This window comes from Scardinius erythrophthalmus (genome assembly GCF_964197995.2).
Source record: "Scardinius erythrophthalmus genome assembly, chromosome: 20".
Classification (NCBI taxonomy): Eukaryota; Metazoa; Chordata; class Actinopteri; order Cypriniformes; family Leuciscidae; genus Scardinius; species Scardinius erythrophthalmus.
Window position 1 is genome coordinate 16,405,843 of NC_138240.1, and position 18,963 is coordinate 16,424,805.

An 18,963-nucleotide genomic window follows, 5' to 3' on the forward strand; every position below is an offset into this window, starting at 1 on the left:
CTATGGAAAAGATAAAACAATTTACATTACAAATAAAATTTAACTTTGTATCTCTATGTTTGGTTGAAGTTAAATAAAAGGTTGAGATGAAACAATGTGTTGCAGATGGAAGACCTATGATTTAGATCAGGGCAGGTGGGTCAGAGCTCCACCGAAACATTAATCTACATGTTAACTGAATCAATTATAAACTGTAAATATGTTCCGCATTTTGTTTCAAATATTGTCGGAATTTATTTTAAGTCGTAAAGTGTGCGGGATGTATCAAAAATGCTTCGGCAGACATGTATCATGAAACTGGGCGGATGGTGCCTGTGTCCTCCCCAGCTCTATAGCGCCCCAATTTTTCCAATGTAAATCTGTGGTGAAAAATGGAACTGCAGCGCTCAGACTGCCCCGCTTATTTTCAGACCAAGAGGATTCAGCTATTAGTTTGCACAGGTCAGTAACTAGTTGGCATGTCTATTCTTCGTATCAAATTCATTAAAGTTTAAACGTGCTTATGTGAATAGCCTTTATAGTTCTGCTGTGTTTGGTTTTGTTTGCAACATTCTAAAATAAATAAGGCGATACACTAAGACAATACTAAAAAAAAAAAAAAACATTCTATGCGTGCCAGTCAATCCATAGACAAAATACTATATGTATTTATTTTACATGTCAGTCAACATTAGAGCGCCACCCTCAGGCTGAATAACGCAAGGACGTTAGAGACAGAATCAGCCCTACCTACATCTACTGACAGGAGCCTCTGTCTATTTATAAAGTTTTATAAATATTTGTTTTAACATAGAAAATGTGATGTATTCAAATGTCTTGAAATCACACTATATATTAAAATATTCTAACAGGGTACACCTATCAGAACCCACCTGTGGATTAACTGCTTGAGTATGATAAATACAAATTATTTCAAGTCTACAAACTAAAACAGCAATTACAATTGTTATCATGAAGAATTTCAGTGCTTTAGGATGACTTTTCTAGCCTGACTACGTCACACTTCGTACTTCGAACAGAGGGCGGGCTGAGAGCCGTGACGTAGACGCTGATGCGTAGATTTACGTCACATAATCTGCAAAAATCGTTCACAGCCATGTTCACTCCGGTATTTCGCTCGATGGTTTTGTTTTCGCATCATACATGTGTTTACAGTGGAAGTTAGATGCGGCTGAGCATGCGCATAACACACGCCATAAACAAACGTTATGTGATTGGCTTACGGGTAACCAATGATTTTAAGCTTCAGACTAGCGCCCCCAGGCGGTAAAGAAAACGTTTTTCTATTACGGAACTCCAGACTCTCTCTACGAAGCAAAGCAAAGTAGCAGAGTCTGGTATTACCAGGCTATTACTTTTCAGCAGGAGAGGATAAAGTGTCCACATGACTTTATCCTTTAAGAAACCTTTAACATTTGTCAAAAATTGCCTGCCATTCAAAGTAACATTATATTCAGGAGTTACATATGAAACCAGTTTTTGTTTTTAGAGATTTGTTTTTAGGCTCCTGTGGGTTAATAAAGGCCTTCTGAAGCAAAACAATGAGTTTGTAAGATTTTTTTTTTTTATATATTTAACACATTACAAATTCTAGCTTCCGGCCAAACAGTCATTCGCAGTCTACTTGCCTCTAATGCGCAACTTACAAACTGTATGACCCCATAAGTAGCGTAGTGCGTCATGGCATAGCGTAAAATATCAGCAGTATGTCGCATTACTCGCATAAATTGGGCTTTACACTCAAGTGTAATCCGTATGTTCATTTGGCCGGAAGCTAGTCATTTTACTTTAAGAAAAATATTAATATTTAAAACTTTATAAACTCGTAGGTTTGCTTCAGAAGGCCTTTATTAACCCCCTGGAGCTGTTTGGATTTTGTTTACGATGGATGGATACACGTTTTTGAGCTTCAATCTGTTGGTTGCAATCCACTGCCATTATAAAACTTAGAAGAGCCAGTATATTTTTTTAATATAGCTCCGATTGGATTCGTCTGAAAGAAGAAAGTCATAAACTCCTAGGATGGCTTGAGGGTGAGTAAATCATGGGCTAATTCTCATTTGAAAGTGAATACTCCTTTAAGGGATTCATTCCTTTTTAAGGAAAGAATACACATACATAAATAGACAGGACAATTTATTCTGAAATGGTATTTATCACTTACAACATGATATGTGAGAGACAAAAGTCATCTTACAAAACAGTGTTCACAGACAGAACTGCCTTGCTTTTCCAAGCAACTCATTTCTTGTGAAAGAAGACAGAATAGGAGGTATAGAAAACAACAAAACCTGACACAAAAGAACATTTATGTCTCACACATCAGGGCATTGTTCCCTATCATTGGGATTTCATAAGGAAGCTTGTCATTTGAGAGGTAAAAATACTGCTTGTAAGTGCTGGAGTAGGACTAGTTACTCTTCTAACTGTAGGTCTCAGATCAGCCTCTTAAACAGTCTTTAATACTCCTCTCCCTCCTCTTCATCCTCCACAGACTCGGCACCAACCTCCTCATAATCTTTCTCCAGTGCGGCAAGATCCTCTCTGGCCTCTGAGAACTCTCCCTCTTCCATTCCTTCACCGACATACCAGTGTACGAAGGCACGCTTGGCGTACATCAAATCGAACTTGTGGTCCAGTCGGGCCCAGGCCTCGGCAATAGCCGTGGTGTTGCTCAGCATGCACACAGCTCTCTGTACCTTGGCCAAGTCTCCACCAGGAACCGCTGTAGGTGGCTGGTAATTAATGCCAACCTGTAGAGAAAGAGAACACATTGTTAACTTGACTGAAGTTTGAATTAAGTACACTTAAATGTCTTGTCAATTCTTCCCACCTTGAATCCAGTTGGGCACCAGTCCACAAACTGGATGGAACGTTTGGTCTTAATGTTGGCAATAGCGGCATTGACATCTTTGGGCACGACATCACCACGATAAAGCATACAGCAGGCCATGTACTTCCCATGCCGGGGGTCACACTTCACCATCTGATTGGACGGCTCAAAGCAGGCGGTGGTGATCTCAGACACGGACAGCTGCTCATGGTAAGCCTTCTCAGCAGAGATGATGGGAGAGTATGTGACTAGGGGAAAGTGGATTCTGGGATACGGCACCAAATTGGTCTGGAACTCGGTAAGATCGACGTTCAGGGCGCCATCAAAGCGCAGCGAAGCGGTGATGGAGGACACGATCTGACCAATGAGACGGTTGAGGTTGGTGTAGCTGGGGCGCTCGATGTCAAGATTTCGGCGGCAGATATCATAGATTGCCTCGTTATCTACCATGAAGGCACAGTCAGAGTGTTCCAGGGTGGTGTGGGTGGTTAGGATGGAGTTATAAGGCTCAACCACAGCGGTGGAGACCTGAGGAGCGGGATAGATAGCAAACTCGAGCTTGGACTTCTTGCCGTAGTCGACCGAGAGACGCTCCATCAGGAGGGACGTGAAACCAGAGCCAGTGCCTCCACCAAAACTGTGGAAAATCAGGAAACCCTGGAGACCGGTGCACTGGTCTGTCTAGATCAGGAGAGGGGGAAAAAAGAAAGAAAGAAACAATGAGTAAATCATATATATTTCTCTAAATTACACTTATGTAAAGGGATATGGATTGTTTACTCATTTACCATCACGTTTTTCAAAACTGGCGTGACATTTCCATGATATTTTGTGGAACAAAAAACACAGAAATGTAATTTTGTTTGATAGAAACAAAATTCTTACATTTAACTGTGCAAGCTCATTTCCTAAATTTTTTTACATTCAGAATAGCCTTACCAACATCTTATACTCATTTAAAAGTTCTTCTTTTAAAGATACTAATTTAAGAAGTTAAATATAATCTTTAGCCAGTCTAAATAAATATCCATTTTGCATTTTGTACAATATAATGTTGTGATACCCAAATGCACTTGTAGAACTTACAGATTGAATGCCTAATATTGGCATTAAGTTAGATATCACATTCAGTGTATCCTTAGTTCTCAATTATAGTTCATACCAGTTTGCGGACGCGCTCCAGCACCATATCAATAATCTCCTTGCCAACAGTGTAATGGCCTCGGGCATAATTGTTTGCTGCATCTTCCTTCCCAGAGATGAGCTGCTCCGGATGAAACAGTTGCTTGTAGATTCCAGACCTTACCTCATCTGAAACATAAGAAACAGGTCTTTTTGATATCCAGCTCTTTAAAAATAAATATAAAAAACTTAAGCTTAACTATTTGCATTCTGGATGTTGGCTAAAGTACACATACATTTCAACATTTCAGGGGTAATAAAACTGGTTTACTACAAGATAGAATTTTTATGATGGTTGATCCCTTTCAATAACCATTTACCAATGACTGAAGGCTCCAGATCCACAAACACAGCTCGTGGCACATGCTTCCCAGCGCCAGTCTCACTGAAGAAAGTGTTGAAGGAATCATCCCCACGACCAATGGTCTTATCACTCGGCATATTGCCATCAGGCTGGATGCCATGCTCCAGGCAATACAGCTCCCAGCATGCATTGCCAATCTGTACTCCGGCCTGGCCCACATGGATGGAGATGCACTCACGCTGCACAAAGAAAAAGAAATTGCTTTAAATGGCTGCCAGCCAATAGCTGCCTCCAGGCCCGTGAACCTGGTGACCTCAGTAAAAGAAAAAGACTGCTTTTTTTTTTGCCAGGCAGCTTTTCAATTACAAGTAATTAAAATAAACTTCTAATCTAATTTTTAATACTATAGCCTTTGAGTCAATTAAATGTGGGATATATTGACCTTGAACCTATTGAAGCTGAAACTCCAATTAAAGTCCTAACTTCCTCTTGCAGCTGAACTTGAAACTATAATTAGTTCAATCACTATCTGGGGTTGGAAGGTGAGACCGAACGGTACTAGGGAACATGGAGAACCCCTGAGCCAGATTCCTGCATTTTAGTGAGTGCATAATTCCTTCTTTAGTCTGATCTGAAGACCAAAGATATCCAGTGAAAATATTTGCTGAATCTCTTTAAGAAATCATTTAAATTTCATTACCTTAAAGTTCCTACCACCAGTGTTAAAATGATAGTTCAGGAATGTTCCATACCTGTGTGACTTTCTTCAAAATGAGATATTAAGTCACCGGCATTCACTTTATTCATATGGAGAGGGAAATAACTCATTGAAAGGTGAATGACGCAGTCAATTCTTACTCATGTCTCATTTTGTGTTCCATGAAGGAAGAAAAACCCACACAAGTTTGGAACAACATGCGGGCAGAATTCTAATTGCATTAAAGAACATAAGTCTTAATTCATTTCCTTCCAGGAGAAACTCTGGTATCTCACAGGCACATTTAAATAAGAACTTTTTGTGAAGATTACCACATCCCATTTTTCAACTTAGAAAAAAAAAAAAAAATGGTTGACAGTAGAACGCACTCCGATCTCTCGCGCTTTATCGTAAAATGGACGACAGGAAGGAGCCGTAACCTGAACTATTGCAAAATAGAGGAAGTAGAAAATAATTATGCGCCAAACATCAAATCAACGACACAAACAAGTAACAGCATTTTTAAAAGAACTAGAGTAGCTCCAGGGTTAAAAGTCTGTAAAAGTTGGGAGGGAAACAAGTCAGCAGACTCCCATCCCCCAGCCTCGCGCTCCCCTCTGACCGCGCGCGTGAAAGGCCTCCGCAGTTGGATTCGAGGAATTCCTCATGCGCAGCATAGGAGTTACATATCCCATTCCCAATACGGCTTAATAATACATTCCGATCGGAAAAGATTACATTCATTTTCAAAGGTCGCATACATAAACACGTTTTCTCCCAATAAATAGTTCACGTCAAAGTGAAGACACGGAAGAGAAACGACGCTTGTAATCGTTTTATTAAGTTAGTTGATAATGTGACAAAGTAACTTGATGCGTCAATGTCTTAAAGGGATAGTTCACTCAAATTAAGTCACCCTCATGTTACTCCAAACTTATATATATTTTTTTCTCAAGTACTGATAGTTTGAGTCACATCTTTTTAAACGTGAATGCAGACAGTCAATCTGCCCAAAATCTCGTTATGTGTTACACGGAAGAACGAAAGTTATGGTTTTACAACACATTAGAGTGAATGTTAGAATTTTCATTTAAGTGAACTGCTCCTTTAACATGCTTCAAAGAGAGCCACGCGACTAAAAGTAAAAGTAGGTTTAATACAACGCAAATTAAAAAAATAATTGTGAAAAAGACCACGTTTGACTTTTTATTGTTAAAGCTATAAAGTATTAATATTTTAGTGACTAGAGTCTCACTTACCATTTTGACTTAGTCTTTGTGGATACAAGTTTTTTTTAGAAAACGTTAATGTCTTTCGGTGGGAAAAATCACCAAAAGTCTGTTTTGAGCTCCGTTGAGTGCAGACCAGACGCGTTACGTGTCTTCGCCAACACAGCAATATGGGGCGAAAGGTCCGCGGTTCAGTCTATATACTCGCGTGCGCGCTCACACCGCCCGCTGCAGCTCGCAATTGGCCAGCGGCAGCATCAACACCCTCCTCGCCATATGATTGGTGTAACTAAACACTCATTTTAGATTTAAAAATGTTGCAACATTTCTAACCGTTCTCGAGAGCGAAACAATTAAAAACAACAAGCCTTTCCTTTTCCTGAGAATCCTGATAAGAAAATAGGTTATGGGAGAGCTGAATTATTCTTATTTTTTCGTCTTCACGAGAAGTGCAGGTTTCCTTGGAAAGTTCAAAATGTCCTCTGAGGTGCATCAGGTAGCCTATTTCTTTTGTTCCGACAGCTTTTCTTCACAAAAGTTCTTTAACATTATTAAACATGGAAACGTTGAAAGCATCGAGAAAGCACTGATGAGTAAAACAAATCTTTAAAATACTTTTTTAAGGTTTTGTTAAAAAAAAAAAGGTTCTGTGTCTTTTAGTCCATGCGTACGTATCAGCTCTGATGTATTTATATGCTAGTGCATATACTCATGAAAGCTAACCAACTTTTATCAGATAAACATGTTTAAAGTTTATAGTCTTGATCATGTAGGGGAAAAGGCCTAAAATATTGATGACTCGTCAGGCACGATACAGAATTTTGTCCAATCAAATCTCTAGAATTAGCACATCCCTCCTCCAAATGCCACCTGTGACTAACAAGGATGTGGCCATCAAGTGGAAACATAAATATCATAATTAGAGTTCTGAGCACATAAATGTCTGAGCAGTTTTATTTACAAGTGGGAAACTTTAAGATGTCGGAAAGGAGCATGTCGATTTGAAACACTGATGTAAGAAATTAATATTTTTAATAATTTTAAATTTAGATGTAATTATTTGGGTTTATTGTTAAGTGTAATTCTTTTTCATAGCTACTTCCGTGTTGTTCCCGACTTGAATGCATGATTTTATAACGAACATACGAGGTTTGAGTTTCCCAGGTGTACTTAAAGGTAGCATTAGATACATATAGTCTCAACTTCCTGTTTCAGTAGGAAATACGTCAGCACAATAAAGAAAACTGCAAATCTAACAATTTCAATGGGTCTTTAAATGTTTCATGAAATAATAGCCAATTCACCAGACACTAATTCAAATATTTTTGTCATTTTGGCAGAGGGAGTGCAGCTACCATGGCAATATTCAGCGAGCGTGGACCAGTGTAACTTGAGATTGATTTCTAGCATCTTCTATTTTAAAATGATCTTACAGGTAAGCTGATGTGAAACATTCATAAGGGCTTAAGTTTTGTTACCTGATAAACAGACTTTTCCTTTATTGTCTTTATCATGGAATCACACTATTAAAACAGCATACCACATCAATGATATACTGCAGAACATCCACCATGCACATCATCCTTCATTCATATTAATGGGTCAGTTTTCAGTATTTAACAAGTCACTTTTCACTGAGAGAGAGCACAGCTAAATTCACCCATGCATTCAGATTCACACTTAAAAACACCAGCACACTGGCTTTATGATATCTCGCTGATGGTTCTGTACATGACAGAGAAATCCCTGGTGCATCAGGCACATTGATAAAGGGTCGAGTCAATGAGAAGAGCCCCAGCAACCAGAGATGATGATGATGACAATGTCATAACGGACAGGATCAAAACAGATTACGCAAAGCACCTCTGCTGTCGCATCCTGATGAATCTGACAATATTCTCACCTTCAGGAAGGATTCAGTCACTTGGGCAGTAAGGCATACACATACTTGTCTCTTCTCTGAGACATTTTGACACCAGTAGATTATTATATTGCACTTTAAAGGACTCAACTGAGTGAATCTCACAAGTAATCAAAGATCACAGAGTTCTGAATGAAGAGAACAAAAACGTGAAACACACATGTTCACTGCATCATAAAGTTAGTGTTTTTCACCTTCATTAAAAGAAAACAAGGACTGAGATCTCAGATGGCAAAAAAATTCAATCCAAAGAGGAAAGAGTCATAAAAAGGCTGGTAATGGGATCTGATGCTCCACTGAGCAGTGGAGCACAGATTCCAGCATCCAGAAGTCATTATAAAGCGCCTCTATGTCCGAATAGTTTCTCTTCTCATTTTTCTCTAAGCACACAAACTCCTGCATCACAGCGTTGTGTTGCCATTGAAGTCACCACTTCCCAGCTGTCAATCACAGGGTCGTAACATTCAATGCTGCTGAGCAGCGAGTTCCCATCATATCTGCAGAAAGAACATAGACGCAATATCAAAGCAAATGATTAAGTCATAAATTTATTTTCTGGTAGTAACAACAGCACAAACACATTTGGGAAAGGTTCAATGTAATATATTGACATCTTACCCTGCAATGGCATAGAGGCGGCCTCTCAGGACTGTGGCTCCTACGTAGCAGCGTGGCGTGCTCATATTGGCCACGGTGGTCCAATAGTCTGTGCGGATGTTGTACACTTCTACGGAAGACAGGTGGGCTGTGCCATCAAACCCTCCGACAACATATATGTGATCGTTCAGCAAAGCCACACCAGCCCCTGCAACATAAATATAAGCAGTCACAGTATATAGCAGTGGTCTTCACTGGAGGTTTGCCAATTAATGTTTTTGTAATTTAAGAAAAAAATGCGCAAGAAAAAAAAACATTTGAACAGTAGTATATGCAACATGCACTATATAGAAATGATTCTATTCACAAATAGTTTTAAGATCTGTTGTAGAATATAAAAAAATTTATATTTAATGTGTAAAAAGGAGACTGCGAGTGTACCTGAGCGTTTGTTGGCCATGGGAGTGACGCTGGTCCAGTGTCCCGTGTGAGGGTCATACCGCTCTACAGAATTCAGGATGTTCAGACCATCATAACCACCTGAAGCCACAACAACACAATGTTTACCAAGTCTGAAAATCTGCATGTCTATCTGAACATGTCTGTGCCAAGCCTTTTGAGTTCCTGCCATTATTGATGCTAGTTAGGAGCAACCGGATTCCTGATTTCTCAGCACAAGAAATTGTCCAGACTTCCAGTCATATTCATTTACCTTCAACAACTAATAAAACGCTACCTAAACAGTAAATGAGGCCGCTGGCTACAACAAGTCCTGCTCCCTCTCTGGCAGTCTGCATATCTCCCAGCATGCTCCACTGGTCAATATTGGGGTCATAACGCTCCATGCTGGTGTGACGTCGACTGCCATCGAATCCACCCGCAACATAGATCATATCTGTGAAAGAAGAAAAAACAGTCTAAGCTGACTAGTTCTAAAAAAAAAACAGCCTTTCAGATTGAAATAATGCTGGTTTGTTCAACCGACTTGCAAAAGCAAAGCGCTTCAGGCGATGTAAGAAAATCATCCTTCTCTACATCCACGGAACCCACATAAACTCACTGAACTTGTTTGGTTGGCAGATTCTGTTTCAGTCTTATGTGAACTGTACTGCTTCATTCAATGCTCATGTACCTGTAAATCTTCATAAACGCAACCCACCTTGACCCAGAATACAGAAGAAACCACTAGAACTCTACGAATGTGTAAGAACAAGCATAATTTCCCTATACAGAATAGGTACCTCCGAGGGTTGTAGCTCCTGCAAGGCCTCTGCGTACATTCATTGTGGCGACAGAGTACCAGACTCCATCTTCATCTGCAGTGTAGTCCAAACACTCAACCGAACTCAACCGCGATCGGCCGTCATACCCACCGATAACGTAAACGCGATCATTCAGGGCGACAGTGGCAACATAGCGTCGCTTCCTTGCAATGTTCTGGAACATAAAAGATGTTTTAAGAGGAATCTCTTATCGGTCCTTCCTCTGCTAAACAGACATGATGTTTGCTTCAGTGGCCATTTTGTCCACTGACACTGGGGAAATGTTTTATCAATGTAAAGCATAACTCACAGGAAGAAAGCTCCACTCTCGGGTCTTGGGATCATACTTCTCAACAACGTCTATGGGTGATTGCTGGCTGCCAAATCCTCCGATTACCAACAAAACCTCTTTGGCACCTAAAACCCATTCCAGTGTCAGAAAGTAGTTGTACGAGGCTTCTCAAGAAAATCACAAACATGTTAAGACATGCCAAACTGATTCAGTGAAAGAGTGAAATGACATAATGAATGATATATTTAGAGGATTAATTAGACTGAAGGATTTCAGGCCTAAATACTGAAAACACACAGAGGCATCAGACCGAGTCTCGCTTGGGTTCGAGGACTCTGCATCTCGCTGCGCAACTCTGGCCGGAGGTGAAACTTCTTTGCTTCGTCCACCAAATCTCGACATGGCAGACTGCAGCGTATCAATGGCTGAAACAGATACAAACACTCAATACAAATGTACAAATATCATGCAGTAACACACACAAAACAAAAAACACAGGTGGGGACATTGACCCCATGAACATTAAGATCTTTGTAACTGCAACATCCTTTACATTCATATAGAGCTGGTAAGTCCCGCCCCTTCCGTAAAACCCCGCTGGACCTCAAAGTTGAAAAACCGTCAATGCAAGTGAATGGGAGAAAATAATTATTTTCTGATCCCGTTTGAATTGTGCCATGAATTGAACATATGTTGTCTGTGAATTTTTTATATAACTTTTCATGTTACGAGTTTGACAGTATATGGTATGATTCTTCGGCTAGCAGTTTTGGAAAAGACATAACGAGGAAGACTACATGTCGCCTATGTGACGTCACCTCATAAAGTTGACTTACCCGTGGTTTTCACCAACATCAACGATTTTGTCCTCTCCCTGAAAGAAGGCGGTGAAGTGCACCAAAGACACAGCCATGTTTAGCGGGATCCGTGAGCTAGTCCGTGTGCGAGTGGTGGTGACCTTTCAAACGCGCCGAGAGTTGTAGTCCACAAAGTGCTCTCACACAAAGTCTAACCGTATCAAACTTCTACCCGCTAAATTGTATCATTCTTTACACGAAAAGTTATATAAAAAAATTCACAGACAACATATGTTCACATTCATGGCACAATTCAAACGGGACCAGAAAATAATTATTTTCTCCCATTCACTTGCATTGACGGTTTTTCAACTTTGAGGTCCAGCGGGGTTTTGCGGAAGGGGCGGGACTTACCAGCTCTATAGGCAGCGTGTACATGGCACAAGCTAACCTCTGTGTCAATGACATCTGTGATGTATCGTGGGGTTAGCAGCGGCATGCGCACATACTCCAGTAGATCAGACAGGTATGGCTCTCTTTCTTTTCTGTTGTGCTTCACCCAGTTCAGAACTGCCTCGAATACAGGCTCCTCTGAGTCAACCTACACATGTACAGTAACATGCAGATTTGTTGAGACACAAACTTTTTTTGTTGCTTCTAATTTTCATGGTTTAGATCTGACTTCTGCACGATACTATAAATTTAAGTCCAAACGTTGTAATTACACCTTCAGAATTAATGGACCGTGGTGAGAGACAAGAATTTAACAACACAAAAGGTACGTGTTTTTGTCTGAGAGTCTGTGTGTGCATAAAACAAGACAAGAAGGGGGGTTACAGGTCTGCACTTGCGTTTTTACTTGTCTTTATTACACTTTGTTGCTGAAAGTCTCAAAAACACAAAAGAAAGACATTTTAAACTTGCGGAGAAATATGGGACTCCAAACCAGCCTGAATTGGTTCCTACGTTCTATCATAATGTGTTTTTTAATTGCTTGTTCCCTTCAATTGGAATCAGAAATATTTTAATTACAACTTTCAAGCACATAAATGATCAAGCAAAGTCATATTTACAAGATGAACTCAAAATTCTAGATGATACACAAGATAACATAATATAATATATCTCTAATCTAAGCCCCCTTTCACACAGCGCATTGATCCCGGGAAATTGCCGTAACATTGCTAGAGTGCCTTTTGTGTGAACGCAAACACGTCCCAGGATTGATGCCGGGATGGGGACCTAGTAACATTGCCGGGATCAGTCCCGGAACGCGCCCTGTGTGAACAAAAGCCAGGACGACCAATGCCATAAGGGGTGTGTCGTAGTGATGACGCACGGGCCTTTCTACAACCTATGCTACAGCATATGGGGAACGAGCCACTCGGCAAACCCAGTGTACTGGGGAGTATGGACTCGTCTTGGTGTAGAAATGACGAAGAGTTATCAGCAGAACTGACACCTGATAGGAGTTATCACATCCTGACGTCACGTGTCTTTACGGGATGTGTGTGAACACATTTTCACAGATTCCGGAAAATCACTGGCAGCGTGAATGAACCAAAATCAATCGATCGCGGGACAAATCCCGGGACACATTATCTGTGTATTTTCTGGAATCTCAGTGTGAAAGGGGCTTAATCTATAGATATGAGTGAGCGGTGAATGGTCTAAGTCTTTAGTGAATGGTAAAGAATGATTTTGCAAGTTTAATTTTACAGGCTGAATTTTTATCATTTTAAAGGGGTGATGTATGGAACAACTGATAGACAACAAGTGTAAAGTTAATCATTAAACGTTCACGTTTTGCTTAATGCAACACATTTAGATACCATGTATAAATAAGTTAGAAAAATTATCATTCAGATGTAGTCATTTGTTTCCTGTTCACAATATAATTCATTTGTTTCGTTTAGACTACTTCCGTGTTATGTTTCTGACTTGAATGTGTGGCACTGTCGCAATAAGTCAAAGGTACGAGTTTCCCAGGTGCACTTGAAGGCAGGGACTCATTCAGAGTGAAAGAGCAGACAATCTCACCTGGATCTCATCACACTTGATGAGTTTTTCCACTTCACTCTGACTGAGCAGCATAAACTCTTCCTGTTGCACCACCTCAGCAAAATGCTTTTGTGAGAACAGTTCGGCAGCCTGCATCAAGTCCAGACAGTTGTGCGTTTCTGCAAAGTCTCTGATTCCCAGACAGTTTGATGGATCCAACTGACTATTAAGAAAATCACAGCAAGCCCTTTTCACACCTGTAAAGAACACACACACACGCACACACACAAATAACATCAGACTGGTTTATTTGTGCATTAAATACAGCAGAATTACATCCACTCAACAGGCAAATTGAACAAATTCATCAAGCAGAAATAAAGAGGCAAACTCAAGATTTTTTTTCCCGCACACATATTATGGCTTCAGTTTAATTTGTTGCAGACAAACCTGCTTTGATGATTCAAGAACATTAATTTCTTGTTATTGGCAATTGGTGTGCTTGGAAATGGGTTTTCGTCTCTAATGCAGATCGCCAGAGGGATCTGGCTAGTTATACTGCTCTTGATGGCTCAAAGTAACCCAGAAGCCTAATGCTGCCACCATCATTTTTGACAGCAGGGAGTGTCGGGAGCAGGTGTTACCTGAGTGTCAAGCTACATTTTGTTTGTTTTAAACATCGTTTCAATATCAGGACAAAGAGCTCAACCTTCAAAAGCTTTTAGGTTTTGTCACAGGCCGTTTTTTTGTCAAAAACTTTCTCAGAAACGTCTTCTAGATTGAGTGATTTCAATAATCTAGTTTGAATAGATTTTTTGGATGCCTGAACAGTTTTCTCCCTTTTTCAGACAATGTACAATTGCTGTGTAGTTTTGACTGTTCTCCTGCATGTTCTCCTTTGTGATTTGCTTATCTTTGACTCGAGCATGTTTAACTACACATGACACAACGAGAAATCTGTTTCATATAAAAGCTGTTCTTTTAAAATAAACTTTCATTAAAAAAATCCTTAAAAAAAGACAATTCACAAAAATATTAAGTAGCACAATTGTTTTCATCATTGATATTAAGAATAAATATTTCTTGAGCACTACTGTCAAGTTTAAAACCAGGTAAAAGTAACTGCTGATTGGTGTGCATTCTCTTAAAGGTGCAGTAAATGCTTTCTGGTAAACGCTGTTGATATTTGAAATCACGAAAAAAAACACGCCCCTACCCAAAAGGATCACACCCCTATCTTGATGACTCCGCCCACACATTCACATACACACCATGCAACACAGTCCTGCCGCCCGAGGTATGATGTCATCAAAAAGTGAAAGCAATTTATGTTACTATGATAATTCAGGTCGAATGACTAATTATTATTTAGCTCCTCTACTCCTTCAATGGCAAAGTCATCCTTTCCATCCCAAAAAACAAACACAGTTTTCATGAACATAACACGATAGTCCAAGTAACTAATATATTACAACGATGAAAAGATCAAGGGGTTATAGCGATCAGTAAAATGGGAACCAAAAGAAAAAAACATATTAGGAGTGTTCTCACTTTTCGGACACACTTTACACAATGCTTAAAACGGACGGTGGAGGAGGTTTAGACGTACCAGGCTTATAATAATAATAATAATAATAATAATAATAATGAACAAACAAGCAAAGATGACAGACACGAGTGTATTCAAGCAACAGACAGCATATCTTAGTTCTGTGAAACACAGCAAAACCAACATTTACTCACGTATCAAGAAGAAAAAAAGCAACCTCGGCGTCCGTTTTCAGGCCTTCCCGCTCCTTAAGGTCTCTCCAGCGCTGTAAAGCTTCTCCGATATTAACGCGGGTCCTACCTCTTGCCTGATTGTAACCCAAGTTATATTCCCCTGGCCCAGTGACTCCTTATCATCCTCTTTTCTATATTCTCTGCTATCTCTCTCTTTTGTGTTTTCTCTGCCATCTCACTCTTTCTATAGTCATTCTGCTAATGTCTGTGCAGTGAGATCTCTCTCCTCCTCCATCATGAGTATATACAGCCCTTACTGCTGATTGGCTACAAGTGTGTTTTGATGTTCGGTCCGATCCACTTTCAGCAGCGTTTTTCAAAAATTGCTTACTGCACCTTTAAGATACATACATTATTAGGGTAATGTTTGGTAAAAATGGCCATACGTCCTATGTTTTTCTTTTGTGGAGACAGTGAAGACAGACAAATTCTTCTCTAATCTCTATCTTCAGCAGCAGAGCTGTAATAGCAGGTCTCTGGCAATATTTGCACCCCGATTTCATGCAGGTTTGTACTTGTGTTTGTCTCCTTCATAATTAAGACTCTCAGTGACTCCTTATCATGCTCAGATCTCAGCAAACATGCGATGTTCATTTCCTCATAACAGAAAAACAATCAAATCATGCAGAATCTTTTTTTTTTACAAATCACATGTAAAATCATATACATACCAGGTTAAAAAATAATTATAATGTGTTATACTTAATGTGTTTTTCACTTTAAGCACATAAAAATTGATAAATGTTGTACATGTAATCAACTCTCAAATCTGAAATGGGTTTGTTAATGTTAGAATCCAATCACAAAGTAACAGCAATGTGAGCTGGGCTGGTTTGTGTGTTTGTACCTTTAAGCTGCAGGAGACAGGCAGCGGGCAGCAGCTCTTGAACGTTTTCTACAGTAACCAGCACCGTCTCTGTGTAAACAAAATCCAGCAGGATCTCCATGGTGGACGCTGTGAGGCCCTGAATGTCCACAAAGGACTTCCCTTTTTCAGCAAGCTATGGAGTAACAAGAAAATAGACTGATATAAAAAATAAAATAAAAGATTTTTCTTTTTACATCCACATTTACATCAAAACACAATTTAGACTGTAGATTAAACATGATGCAAGCTTATGGATTTATTCATACTTGAGGTAAAAGCTGTCATACGTTTTTTTTTGTTTTTTTACATTGTTGTTTTTCTTCCCTTGTCTTGGAAAAAAACTGACCAATAAGAAATAAGCCAGCTTTCCGGAACCAGCATTTCAGTTTGTGAGTACAAAATAAAAGCTACAGCGTGAACAAATGACCGAAACAAAAAAAAGTGACAAGTGCAGCAAATGCATAATATTTCTACCCTATCACCACAGCTGTATTATTATCATTATAGAGTGCTTCAAGGATGGCGCATTTTTGTAGGCAAAAACCGGAAGTGCGTTAGCATTTTTGCACTTCCCGTTCCATTGTCCTGAAGTCAATGGGTTTTTTTGAATGTGTTTTTGGATGAATGCCTGAAATAAGGTGTTTGGTGAACACAAGCTCAAAATATTTTCACGTTTTATTCTATTACTTTAAACTTGACTTTTATGTGTTTTAAAAAAGGTGGATGCTAACAAGTGGTTGAATGGGACTACAGAGGCTGTAGTCAGCCGAACAGGTAACCACATCTACTCACTAGTCCACTTTTTTAATGTGTGCCCTTGCAAACTATTTTAACTCAAACTTTCAGGGATTTGTTTTTTCTTAATTCAGACTGAAAGAGTTGTTGGAAGCCTAATGGTGGTGACGTTAAAGGAACACGCCACCGTTTTTTGAAATAGGGGTTATTCACCGTCTCCCCTACATTTAGATAGGTTGGCAAACGCATTTTTGTCTCAGTGCATGCATTGTCTTAGTCTGGCAGCGCCGCCGCTAGCTTAGCATAGCATAATATTAAGAGACCGCCTGCACCTCCTAATGTGAAGGAGCAGAATTGCACCAAAGTGATTTTTGTTTTTGTTTTTACATATGTGCCAATTTTATTGATATGGATTAGTAGAGAGGACAGGAAATTTTGAAGCATTTCTGTTAACTGCCATGTCAGGACCCCAATGGAGTGTATTTCAATACAACGAACAGACAGCTCCAGTTAAGACCACAATGATTTCTGTAACGTGAGTGAGGAGGAGTGTGCATATAGAGGGTGTTTGTTACCTCACTGGTGAACATGGCACAGAAATAATCACTGCAAGCTGCCAACACAATGCGGTGGGCCGGGAAATCTGTGCCCTCCACCCTCAGAGTGATGTCACACAACGTGTTACTCTTTCTTAGGGCGTTCATGGCATTCAAAATGGACTTGGCGTGCGAATTGGTCATGATGTCCTTGGGCGCCATGACGACAGGGGGTGGGGTGGAGTGACAAAGCCTCAGGCACTGCAGGATGATGATTTCTGCAGGACACACCAATCAGTGACCAGTCTAAAACAACACAGCTGATCCCAAATACACACATAATCCAAACTTGTATTACTTTCTTTCTTCTGTGGCACATAAAGGAAGATATTTTGAAGAATATTGGTAACCAAACAGTTTTGGCTCCCAATAACTTTCAATGTATGGACAAAAGTCAATGGGAACCAAAACTGTTTGATTACCAACATTCTTCAAAATATCTTATTTCAAGATAAATAGAAGAAAGTTTGGAAAGACATAGGGGTTTGGAAAGATATGAGGGTGAGTAAATGATGACAGAATTATAATTATTGGGTGGCCTTTATCACTTTAAGATCAGACCATTTGTGTCAGTTTTTGTATCTGTGTATGATGCTGCCTTCACGTGCTATCGGAAAATTCCTACTTCCCACTTCTGAAGTCGTGAATACGAGCTCGTCGCATTCAAATTTTGACTTGAGTGGGCGTTAATGTCCAATTTTTTAACAAGGAAACTAGTAACGTTATTTACGATAATTCCGATAGCACGTAAAGGCAACATTAGCTTAGAAATATGCAGCTGTATTTTGACATTTGTTGAGAAAGTTCAATTTAAAAAGGATTACGTTAACCAAAAAGATCTGTGTCTCAAAGAAGCAGTGTCTCAATGAAACGACTCACTACGCATCCTTTAGGATACATTAATATTTTCAGCAGCATCTTAGACAGAAAGGGGCATTCTGAAACATAACGATACAACCATGTAAATGTATAAACAATGAGATATTTTAGAAAGGTCTAACGTTAGCTGTAGGCTGAGGGAAATTACGCCTGTGTTTCAACTGACGCAAAACAGGAATCTTTTCTTCGTATTTAATATTTTCCTCGTAAAACTTCATCTGAAAGTGTTGGTGTAAATCAGGTGAGAGTATAAGTTTCAGGTGATATGAGGCTACATGCTAAGGCTAACTAAAAACGGATGCTAACCCACACATAAACATCTTTATGTGAACTCACAGCGTACAGCTGATCCACAGCAGAACAGAAACGGAACAGGACTGGATGACAGCACACGGCGGTCTATTTGGACATCTGCTGGCACCCCTAACAGGGAGACCCTCGCAGGTGTGATTTGGATCAATTTTACTCCAGCAATGAAAAGAACAGCTTTCACGTGTGCGCGCATCCCCAGCAAAACACTGCGACGTCACCAGCGCGCGTGCGCTTTCAGCGGCTCTGCGCACTATTAATTGTGCTCGCGCGTTTCGTGCCATTTCAAATCGCTACACATTCTGACCTTCATTTGATAACTTAATTTAAAAAAAAACATAATTTTATGATAAAACGTTGTAAATTGCAGTTTGGACTACAAACTGAACAGCTCTCTCTATATAATAATTTTAAGTGAAAAGTAGTCAAAATATTTTTGACCAACCATATTATTTTGCTATGATGGCTAATGGTGATTTGTAGTTCAAGTTGGGCTTAAATGACAGTGGTGCTAGTTTTTTCATTAAGAAAATAGGAAATAAATTACAATAGAAAATCTAATTTATCCTTTTAGTGTTGTTATTGTTAACTAAAACTATTAAAAATAGTTTTTGTTATTAAAAATCAAGCTGAAATCAAATAAAATATAACTATTATAACAAAAACTTAAAAACAAATT

At 39.5% G+C, this 18,963-nt stretch overlaps 2 protein-coding genes across 4 annotated transcripts; both read right to left on the reverse strand.

The window, feature by feature from the left end:
- Positions 1-2,121: 2,121 nt before the first annotated feature.
- On the reverse strand, positions 2,122-6,943 carry tuba5 (tubulin alpha 5). The gene is made up of 5 exons (XM_081349470.1): positions 6,276-6,943; positions 4,336-4,558; positions 3,996-4,144; positions 2,834-3,514; positions 2,122-2,753 (listed from the first exon to the last, which is right to left on the reverse strand). Exons 1-5 carry the CDS (start codon positions 6,276-6,278, stop codon positions 2,460-2,462), a joined length of 1,350 nt encoding a protein of 449 aa, XP_081205596.1. The 5' UTR covers positions 6,279-6,943; the 3' UTR covers positions 2,122-2,459.
- Positions 6,944-7,486: 543 nt separating this feature from the next.
- klhl12 (kelch-like family member 12) lies at positions 7,487-18,515 on the reverse strand. Of its 3 annotated transcripts, none has more exons than XM_081349471.1 (12): positions 18,312-18,515; positions 17,076-17,314; positions 15,745-15,898; positions 13,155-13,372; positions 11,566-11,715; positions 10,628-10,742; positions 10,336-10,442; positions 10,005-10,200; positions 9,500-9,658; positions 9,205-9,303; positions 8,785-8,971; positions 7,487-8,663 (listed from the first exon to the last, which is right to left on the reverse strand). In XM_081349471.1, the coding sequence occupies exons 2-12, from the start codon at positions 17,256-17,258 to the stop codon at positions 8,537-8,539; spliced, it is 1,695 nt and encodes a 564-aa protein (XP_081205597.1). In that variant the 5' UTR covers positions 17,259-17,314; positions 18,312-18,515; the 3' UTR covers positions 7,487-8,536. The 3 variants fall into 3 exon arrangements, with proteins under 3 accessions (XP_081205597.1, XP_081205599.1, XP_081205598.1); XM_081349473.1 differs by having other exon boundaries at positions 7,600-8,663; positions 10,336-10,481; positions 10,604-10,742; positions 18,312-18,487; XM_081349472.1 differs by lacking the exon at positions 17,076-17,314 and having other exon boundaries at positions 7,600-8,663; positions 18,312-18,472.
- Positions 18,516-18,963: the final 448 nt, after the last annotated feature.

Coding starts and splice junctions, on each gene's coding strand:
- tuba5 (XM_081349470.1), bottom strand. Junction 4,145..4,335: donor TCTGGAGCCTTCAGTCATTG/GTAAATGGTTAT, acceptor CTTATGTTTCAG/ATGAGGTAAGGTCTGGAATC. Junction 3,515..3,995: donor TGGAGCGCGTCCGCAAACTG/GTATGAACTATA, acceptor CTCCTGATCTAG/ACAGACCAGTGCACCGGTCT.
- klhl12 (XM_081349473.1), bottom strand. CDS start 17,258: ATGGCGCCCAAGGACATCATGACCAATTCGCACGCCAAGTCCATTTTG. Junction 10,201..10,335: donor GAGAGTGGAGCTTTCTTCCT/GTGAGTTATGCT, acceptor TTTATGTTCCAG/AACATTGCAAGGAAGCGACG. Junction 8,972..9,204: donor CATGGCCAACAAACGCTCAG/GTACACTCGCAG, acceptor TTTATGTTGCAG/GGGCTGGTGTGGCTTTGCTG.